This window comes from Camelus bactrianus, chromosome X (genome assembly GCF_048773025.1).
Source record: "Camelus bactrianus isolate YW-2024 breed Bactrian camel chromosome X, ASM4877302v1, whole genome shotgun sequence".
Lineage (NCBI taxonomy): Eukaryota > Metazoa > Chordata > Mammalia > Artiodactyla > Camelidae > Camelus > Camelus bactrianus.
In genome coordinates, this window is record NC_133575.1 from 88,274,272 (window position 1) to 88,293,867 (window position 19,596).

At 40.8% G+C, this 19,596-nt stretch overlaps 2 protein-coding genes across 7 annotated transcripts in view; one reads left to right on the forward strand and one right to left on the reverse strand.

Annotated features, from left to right (window-relative positions):
- Positions 1-18,317, forward strand: part of RTL4 (retrotransposon Gag like 4) — a 192,117-nt gene extending 173,800 nt beyond the window's left edge. For 2 of the 5 annotated variants that reach the window (XM_074359157.1, XM_074359158.1), the window contains exons 4-6: positions 171-2,458; positions 15,451-15,504; positions 16,079-18,317. In XM_074359157.1, the coding sequence (XP_074215258.1) occupies positions 400-1,332 (933 nt within the window). In that variant the 5' untranslated portion in view covers positions 171-399 and the 3' untranslated portion in view covers positions 1,333-2,458; positions 15,451-15,504; positions 16,079-18,317. The remainder of the gene's footprint in view (positions 1-170; positions 2,459-15,450; positions 15,505-16,078) is intronic. The other 3 variants (XM_074359159.1, XM_074359160.1, XR_012504640.1) reach the window with 3 other exon arrangements.
- Positions 1-19,596, reverse strand: part of LHFPL1 (LHFPL tetraspan subfamily member 1) — a 165,462-nt gene that overhangs the window by 32,246 nt on the left and 113,620 nt on the right. The gene's annotated exons all lie outside the window — the stretch shown is intronic.

The window sequence follows — 19,596 nt, forward strand, 5'->3', positions numbered from 1 at the left end:
TTCTCTGATAAAGAAAGATAGTTTAGAACCACAGAGTTAGTCTGAGTGCAGACTGCCCCTATATTACCAAGAAGGGGAGTGGGGAGAGAGATCTACTGTAACGTTTGTATTTATCTTAATTCCAAACCCTCTACGTGTCCTAAGGTAACTTATTTCCTCTGAATGTGCAGACCACTGGCATTCTCCATGAAGAAGAGGCAACACTGAGTAGTGGACACTTTTTGGCATTTCTCCAGCTCAGCTCTCAGCAGACCCTTGTGACTTTTTCATAGCTAACAGCTTTGGCTACTTGCTCATGACACCATCTCTCTGATCACAGAGCAAACCCATCATCTGCCCATTGTGTCCTTAGCACTGGTACTCAATTCTGCTTAGTTCCACTTGATTTTAGAAGATATAATGGAGAATTACACAGAATCACCACCTACCTTGCAGGTAGAGCATTCCTCCCTTTGGGCAGAGAATCTGAATCCGCAGCCACACATGTGGCATCTGACCGAGAAGAACCCTGCTCTGAGGGACCAACTGATGCCTGCCCTAGCCACCCCAGTGATGCCTGTACCCTGCTCACTTGAGCATCTTTCCCAGTCTCATGATGACCCTGCCAGTCTTTCAGGGCTTCTTGCTCAGGTAACTACCTCCTCAACAACTTTCAAGATCACCAATCCTGCAGATGATGCTCACGTCAAGTTCTCTTTTCACTACCTGCCTCAACAGATGGAAGTTTGTGGGGTCGTATCTGGGCCCGACGAGAGTGCTCTGTTGGAGCAATATGAGAACTTTGTTCCTGACTTCCAGCAGTCATTTGGTGAGCCCACAGAACAGGAAATGAACCCACTGGTGAATGCTAAGGTTGACAAAGAGAACAGTTTCTCTCAGCAGGATGCTACTACTTTCCAGCTCCTTGCTCAGAATCTGAGATATAATGAACCCGATCAGAGTGATCACTTGCAAGAGGGACTAGGTGACTCCATTCAGGATGAAATTAGTGGCACAGATATGATGAACAATCTCCCAGACCTTATCATTCAGTGTATTCAGTTAGACAAGAAACGTAGTCACAGGCCAGAGCTCCTACCGTCAGAGGCCCAGACCTCAATGTTGGCTTCCCTGGTCCACCACCAAGCCCTCTTCAGCCCCAGGGGTCCACCATCCAAGGAAGACCCTATACACCTGCGAAGAAGCCAGCTGCCTCTCACCCCAGCCAAAAGAGCCCGCCAGCAAGAAACTCAGCTATGCCTCTACTGCGGCCAGGCTGGTCACTTCACAAGAGATTGCCTTGCCAAACGTTTTCGAGCCCCAGCAAGGACAAATAACCCAGCTTACCAGTAAGAGGAGCCCAGGCAGGTCACATTGTAAACTTACATCACTGTCACCTCCAGCCTTACTGATTTAAATCCTATATTAATATTTAAAATATAGGTGGGAAACTGTGATACCACTTTATAGTCAGTCATGAACTAATGTACTTCTGAGAATTCAAACAGCTGAATCTTGTTCATTTGATGACACAACACCAAACTTAATCCAACAATGATAAAAACAATTCTCAGGCACTTTCTGCAGTTGGGATGGGTTTTCCAAGAGTACTGAAAACCTACAGGCAAAACTCTGCTTAGGCTGACCCAATGGAAACCACCCTGGCAATACATTGGGAACTCCATCCCCACCAGTGGGTGGTAGACACCTGCGTTGAGTTTGTTGGCCCAAGTCTTTTGGGCCTACGGTTGGACACAAGCCTTTCACCCTTGCTCTCACTGGTGTGTATACTAGTTTTCTGTTGGTTTAGGACTCTTGGCTGAAGTCTCAATTGCATTTCCACGTCCTACCAGTATTTTCCTACTAGGGGCAGATCTTGTTCCACCTACTGACTACAGTCCAGCTTAACACAAACCAACCTTCATGGAAACACAGCTCTACCATCCTTTCATACAGCTATGCATTTTGTTGCAATTTAAAGACTTCTGCTTGCCCAACAAACTGGACCTCTTGGCTACTGACAGACTAGATTTTATGGCCCTTTGAGCACTCTGCTTGGAACTTTTGGTTCACTTCCTTGAGAGTTAGCCCTTCAGGCAGGTACATGTTTTTAGTCAGGCCCTACCAATCCCAGCTTACTCCCCTTTTCCCCAACAACCCACTTTCAGGCTCCAGCATGCTCTAGGATAATGAACTCTAACAAGTAGTGAGAGTTGGGGTATGTATCCCATCATAATTACTGTGTCTAAAGTATATACTTGCTGCCTTATACAGGGAATCTGGCTAAATAAATCTCCACTGAAGATTAAGATAAGGCCCTGCAGTAGTTTCTGACTCTAGAGGTCTCAGCGTGGTCACCATCTAAGATCACTGCTCATTGATGTGGGCAGCTCTACCCTTATGGACCACTTCTGGGGACCCTTGAAGAACAATTAATGGCAGACAACTTTCTGAACCATCTCATCTTTAAAATCCTGGGGTATGTACATCAACACCATCTGTACATAAAACTCACGAAGTGGGGCTATGATATGATTGCTTATGTTGTGCTTTTGGCACACATCAAATCTATATATGGATCCCTAATGCTTCTGAACAGAAGTAGTGCTATGCTGGAAAGGCACAAATCCCTAAAATGTTAAGGATATACAGTGGTAATTGGTGTTTTCTGATAATTACCAGTCCTCTGTTCCCTGCTTCTTGGTGCTGATGTGTATCCCCATAATGGGTCTTCCGAAGTAAATCAGTAATTCTGTATCCCCTAGCAGGCAGCCAAGACTGTACTTTCAGGGATCATTTCTGTGGTTCATGTTCCCTAGCAGCCATGAGGGCCTCTCAGAGCATGAAGTGCCATTGTAGTTTGGCCCTGTTCCTGGAGAATTACGCTGACTTTTTGACAATACTTAAGCCCAGCTAGGGCTTTATTCCTCTCATCCTGTAGCACTAACAGATCCTTTGCACTCATCAGTGCCTCACTAACCACTGTGCCAATTCTTAATGGTATTCACAAGGAGTCTCCTTTATCAACAGCTTGCTATACATCCACCTTACTCCATATGCTCTCACAACAAGGAGGCCTGAATGGATATATTCCAGTTGTGCAAAGTTGTGAAATTCCCCCTGGTGTAGTGGGATTATATGAGCTCCTCCTATGTGAATTTTACTGACTCTGGTATTACCTGCAGGTGTCCTGATCTAGCACCACCAATCCTGCAATAAAGGACTAACCCAAGGGCCTCTAGTCGCTTTCCTTACTGACCCCAGTATGGTCCTGGAATGTTGATAGGAGCATTCAGTTGGCTTAATCACCAATCTTTTTTTATCTTAGGGCCACAATTTATCATTGTGTACTCTTTATGTGTATGTACTTTTTACATATAAAGATATGTCACTTTATTTTATGCAGAGGACCTTCCCTCTGCAGCAACTTCACCTTATGCCCCAAGGAATCTTCAGATTTCATAGCCTCTCAGAACAGATAATTAATCCCAGGCCATGAACTTCAGTTTCCTTCCTATTTCCAGAAGCCCCTTGCTGAGGAGTTTCCAATCAATGACTTCTTGTGCTCTGTGTGATACAATTTAACATCCAGACTGAGGATATGAATAGGATACTGGGATAATGCTTCACTGCCTAATAGCTAGCAACCATTTTGTTGACCACTTCAAAATTTTGTTATAGTGACATCACCCACTTCAGTTAGAATGAATTACTTACTTAGCATAAAGAGTTACATGGATGCATCCTCGGAGCTTATACCTAAGTGAATTTCTCTGAGAGTGAAACTAATTAAAATCTACAGAGAACAAATGAGATCTACTCTACTCAAAGATGTAGGCTGCAGTTTCAAAGGCTTGGGGAACCCCCAGGTCCAATCAAGACTGTAGTTTTAGGGAGGAAAGTCTGATACATATTTGATGACACCAAGCAAGAGATAATCTAATCACTTTACAAATCTGAAGAAGGAATTGTTCACAAGAGAATGGTTTGCATGGAATCTAGAAAAGGGGGCAATTAAACAGCCATAGGACATTGGTAACCTCTCTAGAGTCAGAAAGGGGATGTGACCAGCAGATGATTTGGCAGGTCTACAGTGGGGTGGAAGCACCAGCTCATCTCAATTTGTATCATTAGCCATTCAGATTGTCACCTAACTCCCCTTGCTCTGACTCCGTGCTCTAAGAAGTAATCTGATTTTAATTACTTTCCCATATAAGCTTTGCTATGGGGAGAGAAAATTTGCTAACCAGCTGACATGAAGTGTTCTAGCCTACTTGGCAGTTAATTCTCATTATAAATGAATAAATTGGTGTTTGGCTTATACACCAGTTTTTGTGGGTTTTAATAGCATCAATCCTCCAGACCCTAATCATCTCTGAGCACACTAGAAACAAAATAATATTTTCACCATGCAAAGTCAGCATCACAGCATGAACCATAGTGAATCCATTGAAGGCCTCCCTGGGAGCCTTGCCTCGACAGTGAGTCTCTCTCTTTATCCCTCTCATTTGTCTACAACTATAATAACACTTCTAAATACCTATGGTTTTCATTTCCTGTACTTCCACTCACACCCAGCACCATGGTACTTGGCATAAGTAACTGCTTCTTACAATACTTCATAGTTCAGTCTAATCATCAGAATATACTGCCATGAATGAAGACATAACATATGACTAGACATGAGCCCCTGCCCAGGACCTTTAGAGAAAGAAGGGTGTATGACTGGTCCAATTCTCACCACCTACATTCTGTCCAGATGGCAACATATGAGACCCATTTGTCACTGCCTTCACTTCTATCCATGATAGTAAAACAAATATCACCCTTTTTTGGACTCTTGAAAATTTCCAACCCAGCACCATCTTGCCTATGACCATAAGAGTCATCTCCAAAACAAAATAGAGGTTTAAGCTATACCTATATCTTGGTAAAAATCTAACACCTCATGCCCTTGGGAGAGCTCTGGAAGCTTGTGTTACACCTGTAAAGCCTTCTACATTGGTGGCCATGTTTTATTGTCTCCCTATGAAACTTCAGGTCTCACTTGGCCAAGAAAATGGAAAAACCTTCAAGGGAATATAGTATCATGAATCCTCAATGTCACCTTTGTGCGAGAGTCACTTCCTACATTTTACAAATAAAAGTCCTGGAAGTGAGTTACAACATTTAGTAGAGTCAGCAGAACTACCTTGGTATCAGGACCACACTTTCAAGTCATTGGTTGCCACTATCACTTTGAGCATTCATGCACTGAATTATTGGTATTGCTTCCTGATACCAGTTTTGATCCTGGGGTCTATTTGAACCTGCTTCCTGCTCACTGATTTCTAGTACATACCTTACATGGCACTAGTTCTTATCTGTCCAGCTCACTGATAAGCCAGTTGTGACTGTATTCCACCAATTCCGCTTACTTTACATAGAGGACCACGTAGAATTTCAGTTTTTCCTGTGCATAGAAGACTCATCCCTTTGGGGATAAAATCTGAATTTGTGTGCATCTAGCGAAAGGGAACTAATAGTTGATGAAATGACTACTCTATCCAAGTACTGTGCCCAGTGCTTTAATTGTGAATGATACTCAACTTCACACTACTGAAAGATAGAATATCCATTTCTGGCATTTATTACTTAGCACACCTTTTAGGGGCAGATATTACTAATTCAATTTAAAAGTGACAAAATGAAGCTTCAGAGCAGTTAACTTACCTGCCCTAAATTCACGCAGCTAGTAAATGGCAGAGCTAGGATTTGAAATCAGTATCTTGCTATGTCAGAGCTGCTTGATCTCTGATAGAAGAGGGAAACACTCTAAGTCACACCCCTCCTGACCAGCCATACTGACCCAATTACACCTCCCAAAGCCGCTCGGTACAGAAAGGCCATTTTAGTCACTGGTGTTCACATAGCCACTAGTTGAAACACATGTTCCGGAAAGAAGTCTATAAAAGAAGCACATAGCAATTCAGTGCCTTCCAGGACTTTGAAATTTCATTCATTTTTCTAATAGTTGTAGAAGATTCCTTGACACATCTAAACATACACTGTGTCTTTTAAGGTAGGTCTTCTGGCAACTAGTGTTCTTAGTTTGCCTTCATCTAAAAATATCTTGATTGCTCCTTAATTCCTGACGGATATTTCTCCTGGATGTAAGATTTATGGTTGACAGTTCTTTCTTTTGACACTTTAACAATCTTGTGCCACTTCCTTCTGTCCCCATGGTTTCTGGTGCGAAATCCACTGTAATTTGAATTATGTTTTTCCACTCTAGGCAAGGTGTTATTTCTCTTATTGCTTTCAATATTTTTTTTCTGTTTTTAGTTTCCAGAAGTTTGACTAAGATGTGTCTTGGTATGAATCTGTTTAGGTTTATTTACTACTAGCATGTCATTCTTTTATTTTGAATCCAGTGACCTCTATATAAATGTAAATCTCCCTGAGAAGGGCCCGCATGAAGATTTGCCATTAATTTAAGACTGAGTGTAAAGAAATGTATCACGCACTGCAGGATCGGGGTGACAGTCAGGCAAAGGGCACAGAAAGAGGAGGCAGGAGCTAAAAAATTAAGCTCCCCACTTGCCCCATGGGTTTTGCTGTTGGCCTTGAGTACCCAGAGGCCTGACCTTTAATGAGGACCCCAGATCTTGTGCTTTTTGCTGTTGAACTGACAAGGGTTTTGACACTGCCCCACAGCAATCTCTCACTGGCTGAGGTGTCTACCCCATTTAGCCTCCTGAGGACAGTGTTAAATAAATCAATGGAAGTGGCCAAGTCCAGGCATGCTGGCCTGGGAGCCTCTGTTCAGTGGCATTTTATTAATACAAACAGTTACATTTTCAAAACAGTACTATATTCCCAGGCTAACATGTCAGTCCCTGAGCCCAACTCAGTGTTGAAGCAAGAAAAATGGTCTCCAGCTTTAAAATGCCTTTTTAATTTATTTTCCTGTCAAAGGCTGGGAATCTGACCCTTTATATGTCCTCAAGTTTTGAATCTAAGCACTATCTTAGCAATTTAGACTTGTTGAGACAAGTGTTTTGCAAATACCGCTCCAATGATAGTTCCTTTCTCCAGGAAAAATTAATGTGCTGTGTATTTTTTACAGGTAGGAATTTTAATAAAGTTACTGTTCATTTGGAGAATGTAGACAAATTATTTTTTGATGGCCCCAAGGCTGGTAAAATTACCACATATGTCAGTGCCTGTTTCTGATATATGGCCTTGATTAACACACAGATGCCTAGGGATACAAGCAGCGGAAAGGCTGAGGTAAGGTGGAGTTTGACATCTGCATCATTGCCATAAGCTTTATTTGGAGTGACAGTTAGTATACAATTCAAACAATTGATGCACACTGAAAGCCCACTCTGTAACAGGCATTACCAGGCATGGCACAAATGCAAAATTGGCTAGGATGTGGCCCCTGCCTATAAGGGGCTTATAAGATGGCAGAGTCTGTGAGACCCCTGGTGGTGATGAGAGCTATGATGAAATTGGTAATAGCTACCTTTAACTGAGTACTTAACTATTTGCCCAATGCTGTGCCTAGTGTTTTACACGCATTATCTCATTTACACCAAGAACCCTATGAGGTATGTACTGCTATGCCCATTTTACAGATGCAGAAACAGAGTCTCAGAGCCAGTAAGCAGTGAGATCAGAGTCACCAAGATTCACACTCAGGTTTGCCTGGCTCTAAAGCCTCAACTTCTAAGCACTATGACATAAATAATTAAACCACAAGACAGCCCATAAGACAAACCTGGAAGAGATCCCCAAAAGTCAACCAATTCAAGTGTTTCTCAAACTAGAGGGACTTGGGAGAGATGGAAGCCAATTAGAGATCCTAAAACGGAAGAAGACTGGATGGCAGTGATGAGGAGGATTTTGGTATATGCAGGGGCTTCTGGAACCAATCCCTTGTGGATACTGAGGGACAACTGTACAGGCTGATGCCAGCACTACTAGAAAAATGAAATTCAAGCCTGAATTTGGCAGACAGGACCCTCCACCTTATTTCTATCTATTCCTTGGACAACCACTTATTAAGCAACTATGGGCAAGGCACTGTGCTAGGCATATGTAGACAATGAATAAGATATGGTCCCTATACTGAGCAAGATTATTTTCTAAGGCAGGGGTCAACAAACTTTTTCTGCAGTGATTCAGATAGTAAACGATTTAGGCTTTGAAGGCCATGTAGACTCTGTTGCAACTACTCAACTCTACCATCGTAGTGTCAAATTAGCCATAGATAACACATTAAATAAATAGACCAACAGAAATTTATATACAGAAATAGGCAGTGGTCTGGACTTGACCGGGGGGCCAGAGTTTGCCAACTCCTGCCCTAAGGCGTAGGGCTTAACCTTGGCTGCACAATAGAATCACCTGGAGAACTTTAAACAATGCTAACATCTGGGTCTCACTCTCAAAAATTGTCATTCAATTGGTGTGACATGGGGCTTAGATCAGGACTCTTGAAAAGTTCCCAAATGATTTTAATGTGCTAATAATATTAAGAACCACTGCTTTAAAGGGAAACAGATTTATTAATAGCACTACTACAAAACATGGGCCAGAATGAAGGTGTGAATAGGTACCATGGGAATGTAGAAAAAATTGGTTTCAACTGAAGAAATCAGGTTAGTCTTCCTGGAGGAGGTGGCACATGAGCACCAGGCAAAGCAATCCAGGCAACAGTAAGGTATTTCTACTATTGCTACTGCTACTACTACTACCACCACTACCCATAATCATATACCAAATACTTCTCTAGGAGCTTTCTATGCATTAAGGCACTGAAATCTCACAACAATCCTCTGAGTTAGGTATTATCATTATTGTCATTTTATGAAAGAGGAAAATTGAAACCTAAAGACATTGAGAAACTTATCTAGATCACACAGATATAGATATAGATATCTATATCTATATATAGATATATATTATAAGACATGGCACCATTAAACTCCTAGAAGAGGCCATAGGCAAAACATTCCCAGACATTAATCATAGCAATATTTTCTTTGATCGGTCTCCCAGGGAAAAAGAAAAGCAAAAATAAATAGGGCTTAATCAAACTTAAAATCTTTTGCACAGTCAAGGAAACCATCAACAAAAAGACAAACTACAGAATGGGAGAAAATATTTGTAAATGATGCAACTGACAAGGAGTTAATATCCAAAATACACAAACAGCTCATACACTCAGTAATGAACAAATAACACAATAAAAAAAAATGTGCAGAAGACCTAAATAGACATTTCTCCAAAGAAGACATACAGATGGCCAAAAGGCACATGAAAAGATGCTCAACACTGCTAGTTATTAGAGAAATGCAAGTCAAAAGCACAATGAGGTATCACCTCACACTGGTCAGAATGGCTATCATCAAAAAGCTACAAATAATATATACTGGAGAGTTTGTGGGGAAAAGGGAACCCTCCCTACACTGTTGGTGGGAATGTAAATTTTTGTAGCCACTGGAAAACACTATAGAGTTTCCTTAAAAAACTGAAAATAGACCTACCCTATGACCCATTAATTCTATGCCTGGATATAAATCCAAACAAGATGAAAACTAATTTGAAAAGATACATGCGCTGCAATGTTCATAGCAGCAATATTTACACAATAGCCAAGACATGGAAACAACCTAAATGTCTGTCGACAGATGACTGGATAAAGAAGCTGTGGTATTTTATACAGTGGAATACTACTCAGCCATAAAAAAGAATAAAATAATGCCATTTGCAGCAACATGGATGGACCTAGAGAATTAAGTAAGACAGGGAAAGACAAAGAAAAGTATATGATATCACTTATATGTATAATCTAAAAAAAAATACAAATGAATCTATATACAAAACCAAAACAGACTCATAGACATAGAAAACAAACTTATGATTACTACAGGGGAAAGAGATGGAGGGTGGGATAAGTTAGGCGTATGGGATTAACAGATACAAACTACTATATGTATAACAGATGGGCAACAAGGACCTACTGTAGAGCACAGGGAACTATATTCAATATATTGTAATAACCTATAATGGAAAATAATCTGAAAAAAATATATATATATATATGTAACTGAGTCTCTCTGCTGTACACCTGAAACTAACACAACACCATAAATCAACTATAGTTTTTAAAAAGCAAGATAGTTGTTACCTTTGGTAGCAAGGAGCGAGGCAAAGGAATGGGACAGAGTAGGAACATATAAGTAGATGTACATGTGTTGGTAATGTTCTAGTTTTTTTCCACTGGGCAGTAGTTTCACAGTTTTTTTATCATATTAGATTTATAAATAAAGCCATGCATTGGCCAATGATGATAACATATCATGAACCAAGGAGTATGTAAATATATACATAATCAGGTATAAAAAGAGAGGAGAGGGGAGAGGAAGGGGGACAGAGAAAAAGTTGGAGAATTGGGAAGATTCAGGAGTAGTTATTTACCTTAAAATGTTCCCCACTCACCCTTGGTCCCCAACAGCTCTTCACCAACCCTACCTGTCCTACACAGTCACCCCAAAAGTAGGATTATCAGGGTCTCAGGTGGGCTTTATGTTCTTGGGCGGTCCTTGTGCCTTGAGGCATTGGCATTAACACTGGGAGGCTGCAGCCACCGGGCAAGGCAGAGGAGTGGGTTTCTCAGGCTTGCCAAGTTGACATGTACTTCCTCTTTGCTGCCAGCATCATCAAGAGGAGGTGGCTGACAACAGGGCCCCCCGTGGTATCCTAGCTCTACATTTCCTCTCCTCTTTGTGCTATTACTTTGCCCTAAATGATCACAGTTATCTGATCGCCTTGGAGGAACAAGGGAGACATTGAACTGGATGGCACTTTGACCCAGAACCCCTTCTGTACCTGTTAACTTCCTTCATAGTTCCCATCTTTCATTCATTATTGTCCTGAGAGCAGAGCCAAAATGTAGGGCCCCAAAGCAAAGACTGTGGAGGAGGAGTGGCCAGGAACAGTTATTTTTCTTATTTCCTCATTTGATCCAGCACCCATAGACAGATATCAAGTGAGATAAAGCTGCAGCAAAGCTTGTGATGGGGCCTCCATGATACCTGCAAACACTCCAGAAATGGTCCCAGGTGGGCAGCAGAGCCTTAGAGAGGGCTCACCGTCTAATGCGCTGTACCCTAAGGCTTGCTGCAGCAGGGTTGGCCTTTCTCCTCTGGCACTGTCTGGCCTTGCCTGAGCTCTTTGAGGCACAAGCCCTGTTACCACTCCCTTCCCCTCTCAATGGCCCCTGGCTTGTCACCTTCTCATCCCCCCTCTGCTACTTCTCAATAATTTTTCCTTCTCACATCTCTATTTATGTTTTCCCTTTTTGTGTCCTGAACTTTTGCTTTCCTGTTTTTTTCTTTCCTTCTTTTTTATTTCTGTTATCATCCACTGTAGCATCCCCTACTCCCTTCTATCTTGGGTTTCCTACCCCTGGCATCACATTGTCTCTTCCCTTCCCTTCCCACTCTCTGTCTCTCTGTCTGCTTCTCTCTCTCTCTCTGCACCTCCTCCCCTCTCTTTCTCACACACACAAATGATATTATTTTTTAGCAGCAGAGCATCTTCATTCTCTATATTTCCTTTCCTCTTCCTAGTCCCCAGTTTCTCTTATTCAAAATTAAAATGGATGGGAGCCAAATCCCTTATACTACCAATATGAGGTGACAAAGTTAGAACAGTCAGCCCCTAGGAAGTACTTCTACTGGAATCCTCAAGGGGCTACATTTTCACAACAGGCACACGAAGCATATATGTAGGGGTGTGTGTTTGGCCATGCTGTGGGTGGAGGGTGCTAGACTGGTAGAGCTCCCTATGTCTGTGTTATCACCAGCCCCAAAATGCTGGATCTGGAGCCCATTCCAAGGCCAAATCTGGCCATTGAACAGATGCCCTTGTTATAAAGACAGCCAGTGAACCAAAGCAAAGAGCAAGTTAATTCCCCAAAGGAATCATATTAGACCATCTTTATGGAGAGGTCGGGACAGGTCAGCCAGCTCAGCAAAGAAAAGCAGCTGGTGGAGAGGGAGTACATTCAGGCTCCTTTTGTCTGCTTAGCAAGTAAGGGCCAGTCCTGAAAATTGCTTGGGTTTCCAAATGAAGGTTCTTTGAAATTGTAGCCATAGCTCTCCCATTTAAGGAATCCATGGGCATATGTGTCCTAGCACACACAGATGCCAAGGGTTGACCTGAAGAGTGCGGGGGGTGGGGAGCAGTCGTGGGAGCAGGGAATCATTGAAGTTGTCAGCAAAGGAATTCACTCATTCTCCTCAGCAGTTTTGAGAATAATAATAGTATCAATTGTACCACTTACTGTGTGCTATGAAACAGGTACTGTTCTTTTCCGAAGAGGAAATTGAGGCTCAGAGAAGTCAATTAACTTGCTTCCGGTTAACAGCAAATTAGTGACTAAACCAGCTTTCAGGAAGCTGCCAGGCTTAGGATGAGTGTTAGAAAATGGGGCAGGGTATAGGGGTATACGGTGACATCACTACTAGGGGCACTGAGATGCAGGATAGAGATTAGGGTGAGGCAAGTGAGGCACCTAGGGTGCCAACTTTAAGGAGGCATCACTCTTAGTTTGCTGGCCCTGCATTTGCACAGTGCTGAGAGTGTGAGCCCTGGTCACCTCACTATTTCATCACTGTCCTAGCCCTGCTTGGATGGATCAGTTTGTACAGAACTAAAGGAAAAGCCCTAGGTTGGAAATGAATTTTACACCTGAATTTGTGCATTTCAGTTGAGGTTGCTATAATTTTTTTGAGGATGCTATAGTTTTAATCTAGTTGAGCACTGAGCATGTAAATTAGAGGATTATTATATTAGTCTTAAAGGTTAATTGCTGTGACAAACAACCTCAACGTCTCAGGGACTTAACATAGTAAAAAGTTTATTTCTTACTCACTCCTTTGTCCTAAGATATTTGGCAGGTAGACCCAGTCTCCTCCCATCATCTTCTAGGGGCTTAGTGCCCTCCATTACAGACTTCACATCCAACTAGGAGGTAAAGGGAGAGGAATATGAGGAGGACCTCGGGGGAGATTTTATGGGCCAGACCTGGAAGTCATGTACACCCCTTCCATTCACATTCCATCAGTCAAAATGCAGTCATGTGGCCCCACCTAACTGCAATGCAGTCTTACAGGACACCAAAGGAGAGAATATAGATGAGAGGCAGTGGTAAAAAATTAGCCTGTCTCTGTCAGAGAGCTATAACCCAGGAGCCTGTACCTGTGTGCACATGTAGGTACTGTAAGCAACAAGCTTGCAATGACACAGCATGCAAATGGGAGCCACAGGTAGTGTTAATCATTGACGGAGCTAGGAATTGACCTCAGTTCCACTTGACCCTAAACGCTACTACTAATAATAGCAGCTAATATTTGCTGAGCACTTACTATGTCCCAGGCATTATTCTAAAGGTCTTACATATGCATTAAGTCATTTGTCTTCACAAAACCCCAATGAGATAGCTGCTACCATTATCCTCAGTTTATGGATAAGGAAACCAAGAATCAGACAGATTAAAAAAAGACTTGTTCAAGGTCACACAGCTGGTGAGTGATGAAGTTGGGATAGAAACTCATGTTCTTACTAAGTATTTTGAGGAAGATACTAGTCTTTGTGCATCTGGGGACATATGAAAGATAAGAGAATTAGTTCTGGCCATGGAAGGAAATGATTGGCTTGTAGTTTGAGATGTTAGGCATCCACATATGATATATTTAAATAAAAATATGCTACACTATGCTTTGGGATAAGAATCTGTGGAGTGTATGTTAATACTATGGGAGAAGGATTCATGGAATTGGTAAGACTATCATGGTATTTAGAAGGTAGTGGGTACTGATCATCATAGTTTTAGCATTGCTCTAAATCCATACAATGGAATACTAATCAGCTATAAAAAGGAAGGAAATTCTGACACATGCTACAACATGATTGCAACTTGAAAATGTTATGCTAAGTGAAAGAAGCCAGACCCCAAGGTCATATATTATATGATTCCATTTACATGAAATATTCTGAATAAGTAAATCCACAGAGACAGAAAGCTGATTAGTGCTTTCCAGGGGCTAGGGTGAGACTGACTGCTTAATGGGTATGGGGTTTTCTTTTGGGATGGTGAAAATGTTCTGGAAGTAGACAGTGGTGATGACTCCACAACATTGCAAATTATACTAAATGGCACTAAGGTTAAATTCCATGTTATATTTATTTCACCACAATGAAAAAAAGTCCTAACTCTCACCTATACAAGGAGGGCCTTCATGAGATTTTAAAACAGGATCAGAATGAAAACTTGAGTATATTATTACATGACAAAAGGAAGCCACAAAAAGACAAAAAAAATTGTTTGATTCCACTTATATGAAGTATCTTAACTAGTCAAATACAAAGAGACAAAAAGTAGAATGGTGATTACCAGGAGCTGGGGGGAGGAGGAAATAGGGAATTGTTGTTTAGTGCATATAGAGTTTAAGTTTTGCAAGATGAAAAGTTCTAGAGATTTGATGCACAACAATGTGAATATACTTAACACTACAGAACTGTACACTTAAAATGGTTTAGATGGTAAATTTTATGTTCTGTGTTTTCACAATGATTTTAAAACATATATACAGGATCTGAGGGGTAGAATCCTAGGGATTCTGGCTCTATTAGAGGTTCTTACTAAAAAGATGTTTATTAAAAGAAAACAACCTTGTGGCCTAGTGTCTTAAAAGCCAATTGTCTCAACCCATTTACTAATGTTACCTGAGACCTAGTGATACCCCAAATTTTCTAGATCTATGTTTATATTTTTCTGTAGCTAATTAGGAGCCATGGACGAATTAATCTGTTAATTGCCTAGTATAACCTTAATGGCTGGAAGGCCTCTTTTACTTCCTGTCCTTCTTCCTGTTTTTCTATGTGTTGACTGATTTATTGCATAGATATTCTTTAATCAAGACAAATGATGAGCAAAATCAATCAGTATTATTCCTTATGAACTGGTTTGGTAAGAAATTTAATTGTGGGGAGAGGAGAGTGACACTATTACTTCAGATTGTGTGTGAATTTCAATAATATAGGCAGGTGGAATCATAAATGAGTGCATATGTCCTTTACAAGAAGACTCATCAGAGAGCTGCTAGCCTGACTGCCAGCCATACTAGTTTCTTGAGTTCTGTCCCATATTGTTTAAGGATAGAAAGAATGGTACACTTCCCAACATGGAAAGCCTGGGAAAGCATGTGTGCTTTGGAGTCAAAAAGCCCTAAGCTTAAAATCTGCGTGAACTTAGACTTGTCACTTACTCTCCACAAGCCTTAAATTTCCCATCTGTTAGGGACTGTACTTTGTGAAGTTCTTTGGAGGATGACATGAGATAATACATGTAAAGGGTTTAGCCAGATTCTGGCACCTGAAAATGAGACAATAAATTTTGCTTGTTCTTTTCAGTATGAGAAGCTGGCCTTTACCTACAAGGAGAATTCAGAGGCACTAGTACAACTGGTAAGTTCAGTCCAGAGAGCCACATTAGTTTCCTTCTACTCTAAAACATCCAACATCTGTATTTACCTCCCATCCTGAATAGAACTTTCTGAACTATTTCTCACTATCTGCCTTCTCTCTTACATAAACACAAGTTCTTGCTTACCCAGTGAATTCAGAGCTATAGGTGTTCTCCCCTGAATATTCCCATACTCAGGCTTTCCATTTCTTCTTTCAAGCTTTCTCTCAACATTCCCGTTATCATGATTTTGTCTCACATCTTTACATGCCATATTCACTCCATTTTTCCTGTTTTTCAAATAGCTCCTGCAACTGGCCTTCATGCAGTCAAAGGTAGCGCAAAATCTTCTTGGGTACTTTCCAAACACTCATTCACACTCACTCTCCCAAAGCTTTCAATTTCTGCACTATGTTCCTTCTTTGCTGCAAAGGATTTAGGATTGCATCTGTGTGCTGTTTTCACATTTTTTAACCATGCAAGCAGTTATGCAATCCATATACAACATTACCATTTGTCTAGATGGTAGGCGTCTCAAGGGCAGCGATCATGATTGATGGTTCATCTTTTCAACAGATGAAACAGACCATGATGTATGCAGAGAACCATCTGTGGAAAAACATCTCCAAAAGCCAGGCAGAGAGTGTGCAGGTACTGTCAGTCAGACGTGGATCAGACAAAAAGGACCAGCTAATACTCAATAGCCCAAATCTTAAATCCTCGTGCTTTTCACCACCATTTCTTTGCAGACAAAATGCAATCCTACAGGCTTTGGACTGGTGAGGAGGAGGGAAAGCCTCTTCCCAGGTTTAATTCAGACCCAGTTAGGGAATAATCTCTATCAGTGATCAAAGTAGAAGAAGCAATTTCTCTACACTTAGTAGGAGGTTGTGTGCCCTTGGCAAGTTCCTTAGTCTCAACTTCTTCCTCTGTACAATGGGGATGATAAACAATAGTACCCACTTTACAAGATTTGTTGTAAGGCTTAAATGACATGCGAATCAATTAGTACAGGGCCTGCCACGTATTACCTACTCAGCAAGTGTGCCTGCTGCTGCTGAGGATGAGGATGAGGATGAGGATATTAAGAAGGCGTCCTTGAAGAAGGCCTGTCTTAGTCTTTCATACTGAAAATTACCAACCAGTCAATCGTTTCAACCAGGCTAACTTTCCACCATGCAGAATGAGCATGTATGAATCTTGGACTGTTTTTTGGAGCATGTGTATATAGGATAAACTATCTCCCAGTGTCCCCTTCTGAGGGATTACAGCCAAGGGGCATTATTAAATTTGTTTCTGATGGCATAGTTGAAAAAGACAGCTTCATTAACTCCCAGATACCCCTCCTACTAGCTGTGGTACATACTGTCATCTCTGCAGCCTCTGAGTAAACTCCTGAGACTCTAGCCTGCGTAGTGGGCACACTGACCCAGGCAAGTAAAGTTGGGCTCCCTTAACCACCCACTAGATTTCTTTCAGACAAAAAAAAAAAAAAAAAACAACTAAGTATAATGCAAGCTCTGTTACCATAAGACTGAGATTCTAAAAATCAAGTTTAACATCGGCTTCATGAGGCATGGTTCTGGTCCTTGAGAACTTTCCTACCAGATGGAAAGCATTCTCTTTCTGTCACCTCAGTTTTGTCTTTTTACCTTTTAGTCTCTCTAATATTCATTAATATTTTGTATACAACAGGGGTTTTTAATTATACACATGGGTAATAGCAAAAAAATAAAATAAAATCCATAAGGCACCTCCCTGACACAAGCACTACTACTATTTGCTACAGTCCTCCCTGCAGCTTGCTCTGCCGTGCAGTGGGCTGTGTGCATGGCTGCAATCATCTTGAAACAGTGTGATGTGATAGGAGGAAAATGGACTGGGGGGGTCAGATAAACCTGGATTCACGTCCTGCTTTGTCACGCATGCGACGTGTGAATTTGGCCTGCTTTCTTAATCTCTCTCAGATTGTTTCCTCATCCACACAATGAAAGTGAATAGTACCTACTTCACAGGGTTGTTGTAAAATGTACAGCTGATAACATGTGCGAAAATGAAAATGCTCAAAACATAAAATGAAATTTTCACATAAGCACTTTATTCCTCACTGATTGGCAATGACTTGTTCATTTATTCATTCAGTCAATAACCAGTTGTTGAATATCTACAGTATGCACCCTTTCTCGTTTATCTAGTAAGTTTTGGACAAGGACCCGTTTGAGTGCTGTATACTTTTGTTATTGTTGATTTGCTTATTCACTCACATACTATCATGTTTGCTTTTTTTTTAACTGAAGTCTGGTCAAGTTACAATGTGTCAGTTTCTGGTGTACAGCATAATATTTCAGTCATACATATACATACATATATTCCTTTTCATATTCTTTTTCATTATAGGTTCCTACAAGATATGGAATATAGTTCCCTGTGCTATACAGAAGAAACTTGTTGTTTATCTATTTTATATACAGTAGTGTGTATCTGCAAATCTGCAAATCGCAAACTCCAATTTATCCCTTCCCCACCCACTTTCTGCCCTGGTAACCATAAGTTTGTTTTCTATGTCTGTGAATCTGTTTCTGTTTTGTAAATAAGTTCATTTGTACCTCCTTTAAAAAACAAACCTAACTACCAACACTTTTAAACCCCTGTCACGTTACAATATTTGTTTTAATATCTGCTTGAGCTGGTTGCTTCCCACTCCTCTCCTCCCTGCTATTGTGTTATCACCTGTTTTCTTCTTGTAAATTAATAATTAGTAAGATTGTTTAATATTTAGATACTTAAGAACCTTTAATAAATATAATGTTCTTTATGTTACTCTTGTAATTTGTATGAAATTACAATAAAACAGCAAATTACTAGGGGCCGACTAAGAATGATTTTCAATATTCTGCACATTTAAACTGTGTCTTAACTTAGGCCATCCAGCTAAAATCATGGCCTAGTCTGTAGGGATGGCAGTCAGAGAACATAATCACAAGCTGGGGCTGGAATCCCTAATCCACTACTTACTAATAATTTGACCTAGGACAGTTTCTACATCTGTAAAATCAGGATAGTAATTCCTAGCTCATGGGGTTGCCAAGGGGGTTAAATGAGGTAATGCAGGTAAAGCTCATATTGTACACTTACTAAGTGTACAATAAAAGAGAGCTGGCTAAAACCAATGTGATTTTGTACTTAACTCAGAGAGTTTAAGAAACTAAGCTGCAGTCCCATAGCTAGTACAGACAGATCCAGGACCAAACCCAGGTTTGTGTGACTTCAAAGCCCATGTTCCTCTTACTATATCATACTATCTCCATATGATTCTGAACATGTGATCTATTGCACTGCAAAAGAAAACTTTCAAATAAGTGCTCAACGAAAAGACAGCTAGTTACAACCACTGTGATCATATTATTTTTAAACTATGATATATTCCACGATCTTCCAAACCTACACCATCCTTCAAGCCTTGTTATAGTGTAGACTTTAGGGCTAGAAGACAGTCCTACACCATTTATGAAGGCTACTCCAACAGATTCATTGAAATGGTGGCAGAATAGAGCGCTAGCAAACAGTGGTTCCACACTGCCTGGGTTGAAATCCAAGTGTTGCCACTCACTAGCAATGTGACCTTGAGCAAGTTCCCTGACTGATCTGGACCTCAGTTTCCTCATCTTTAAAATTGGGGTAAAATTCGTATCAAATTCAATACAATCACTGGGGGGATGAAGAATGTTAATAGTTTTAGGTACTTATAAAATATCTTCCACATATTTAGTGCTCAATAAATACTAGGTGGTTTTATTATTATTTGTCTCTCTTTGTTCTGATTTACTATAACACCTTTCATACTGGTACTGGATTACATGTAATTTTTAACATAATTATGCAGCGTTTTGATCTGTTAGGTGTGTATCATGTCTTCTCAACTAGATTTAAAGTTCCTAGGAAGAGGCACCATTTCGTAGGCTTTGAATCTCTCATAACATCTACACTGGGTACCTGCAAAACAAATCCTTGTGGAGTGAAATTGCAACACTAGCCTCAGTGCAAAGGATGGTCAAAAGAATCCTTGGTGTATTTTAAAATAACTTAGTGCCTTC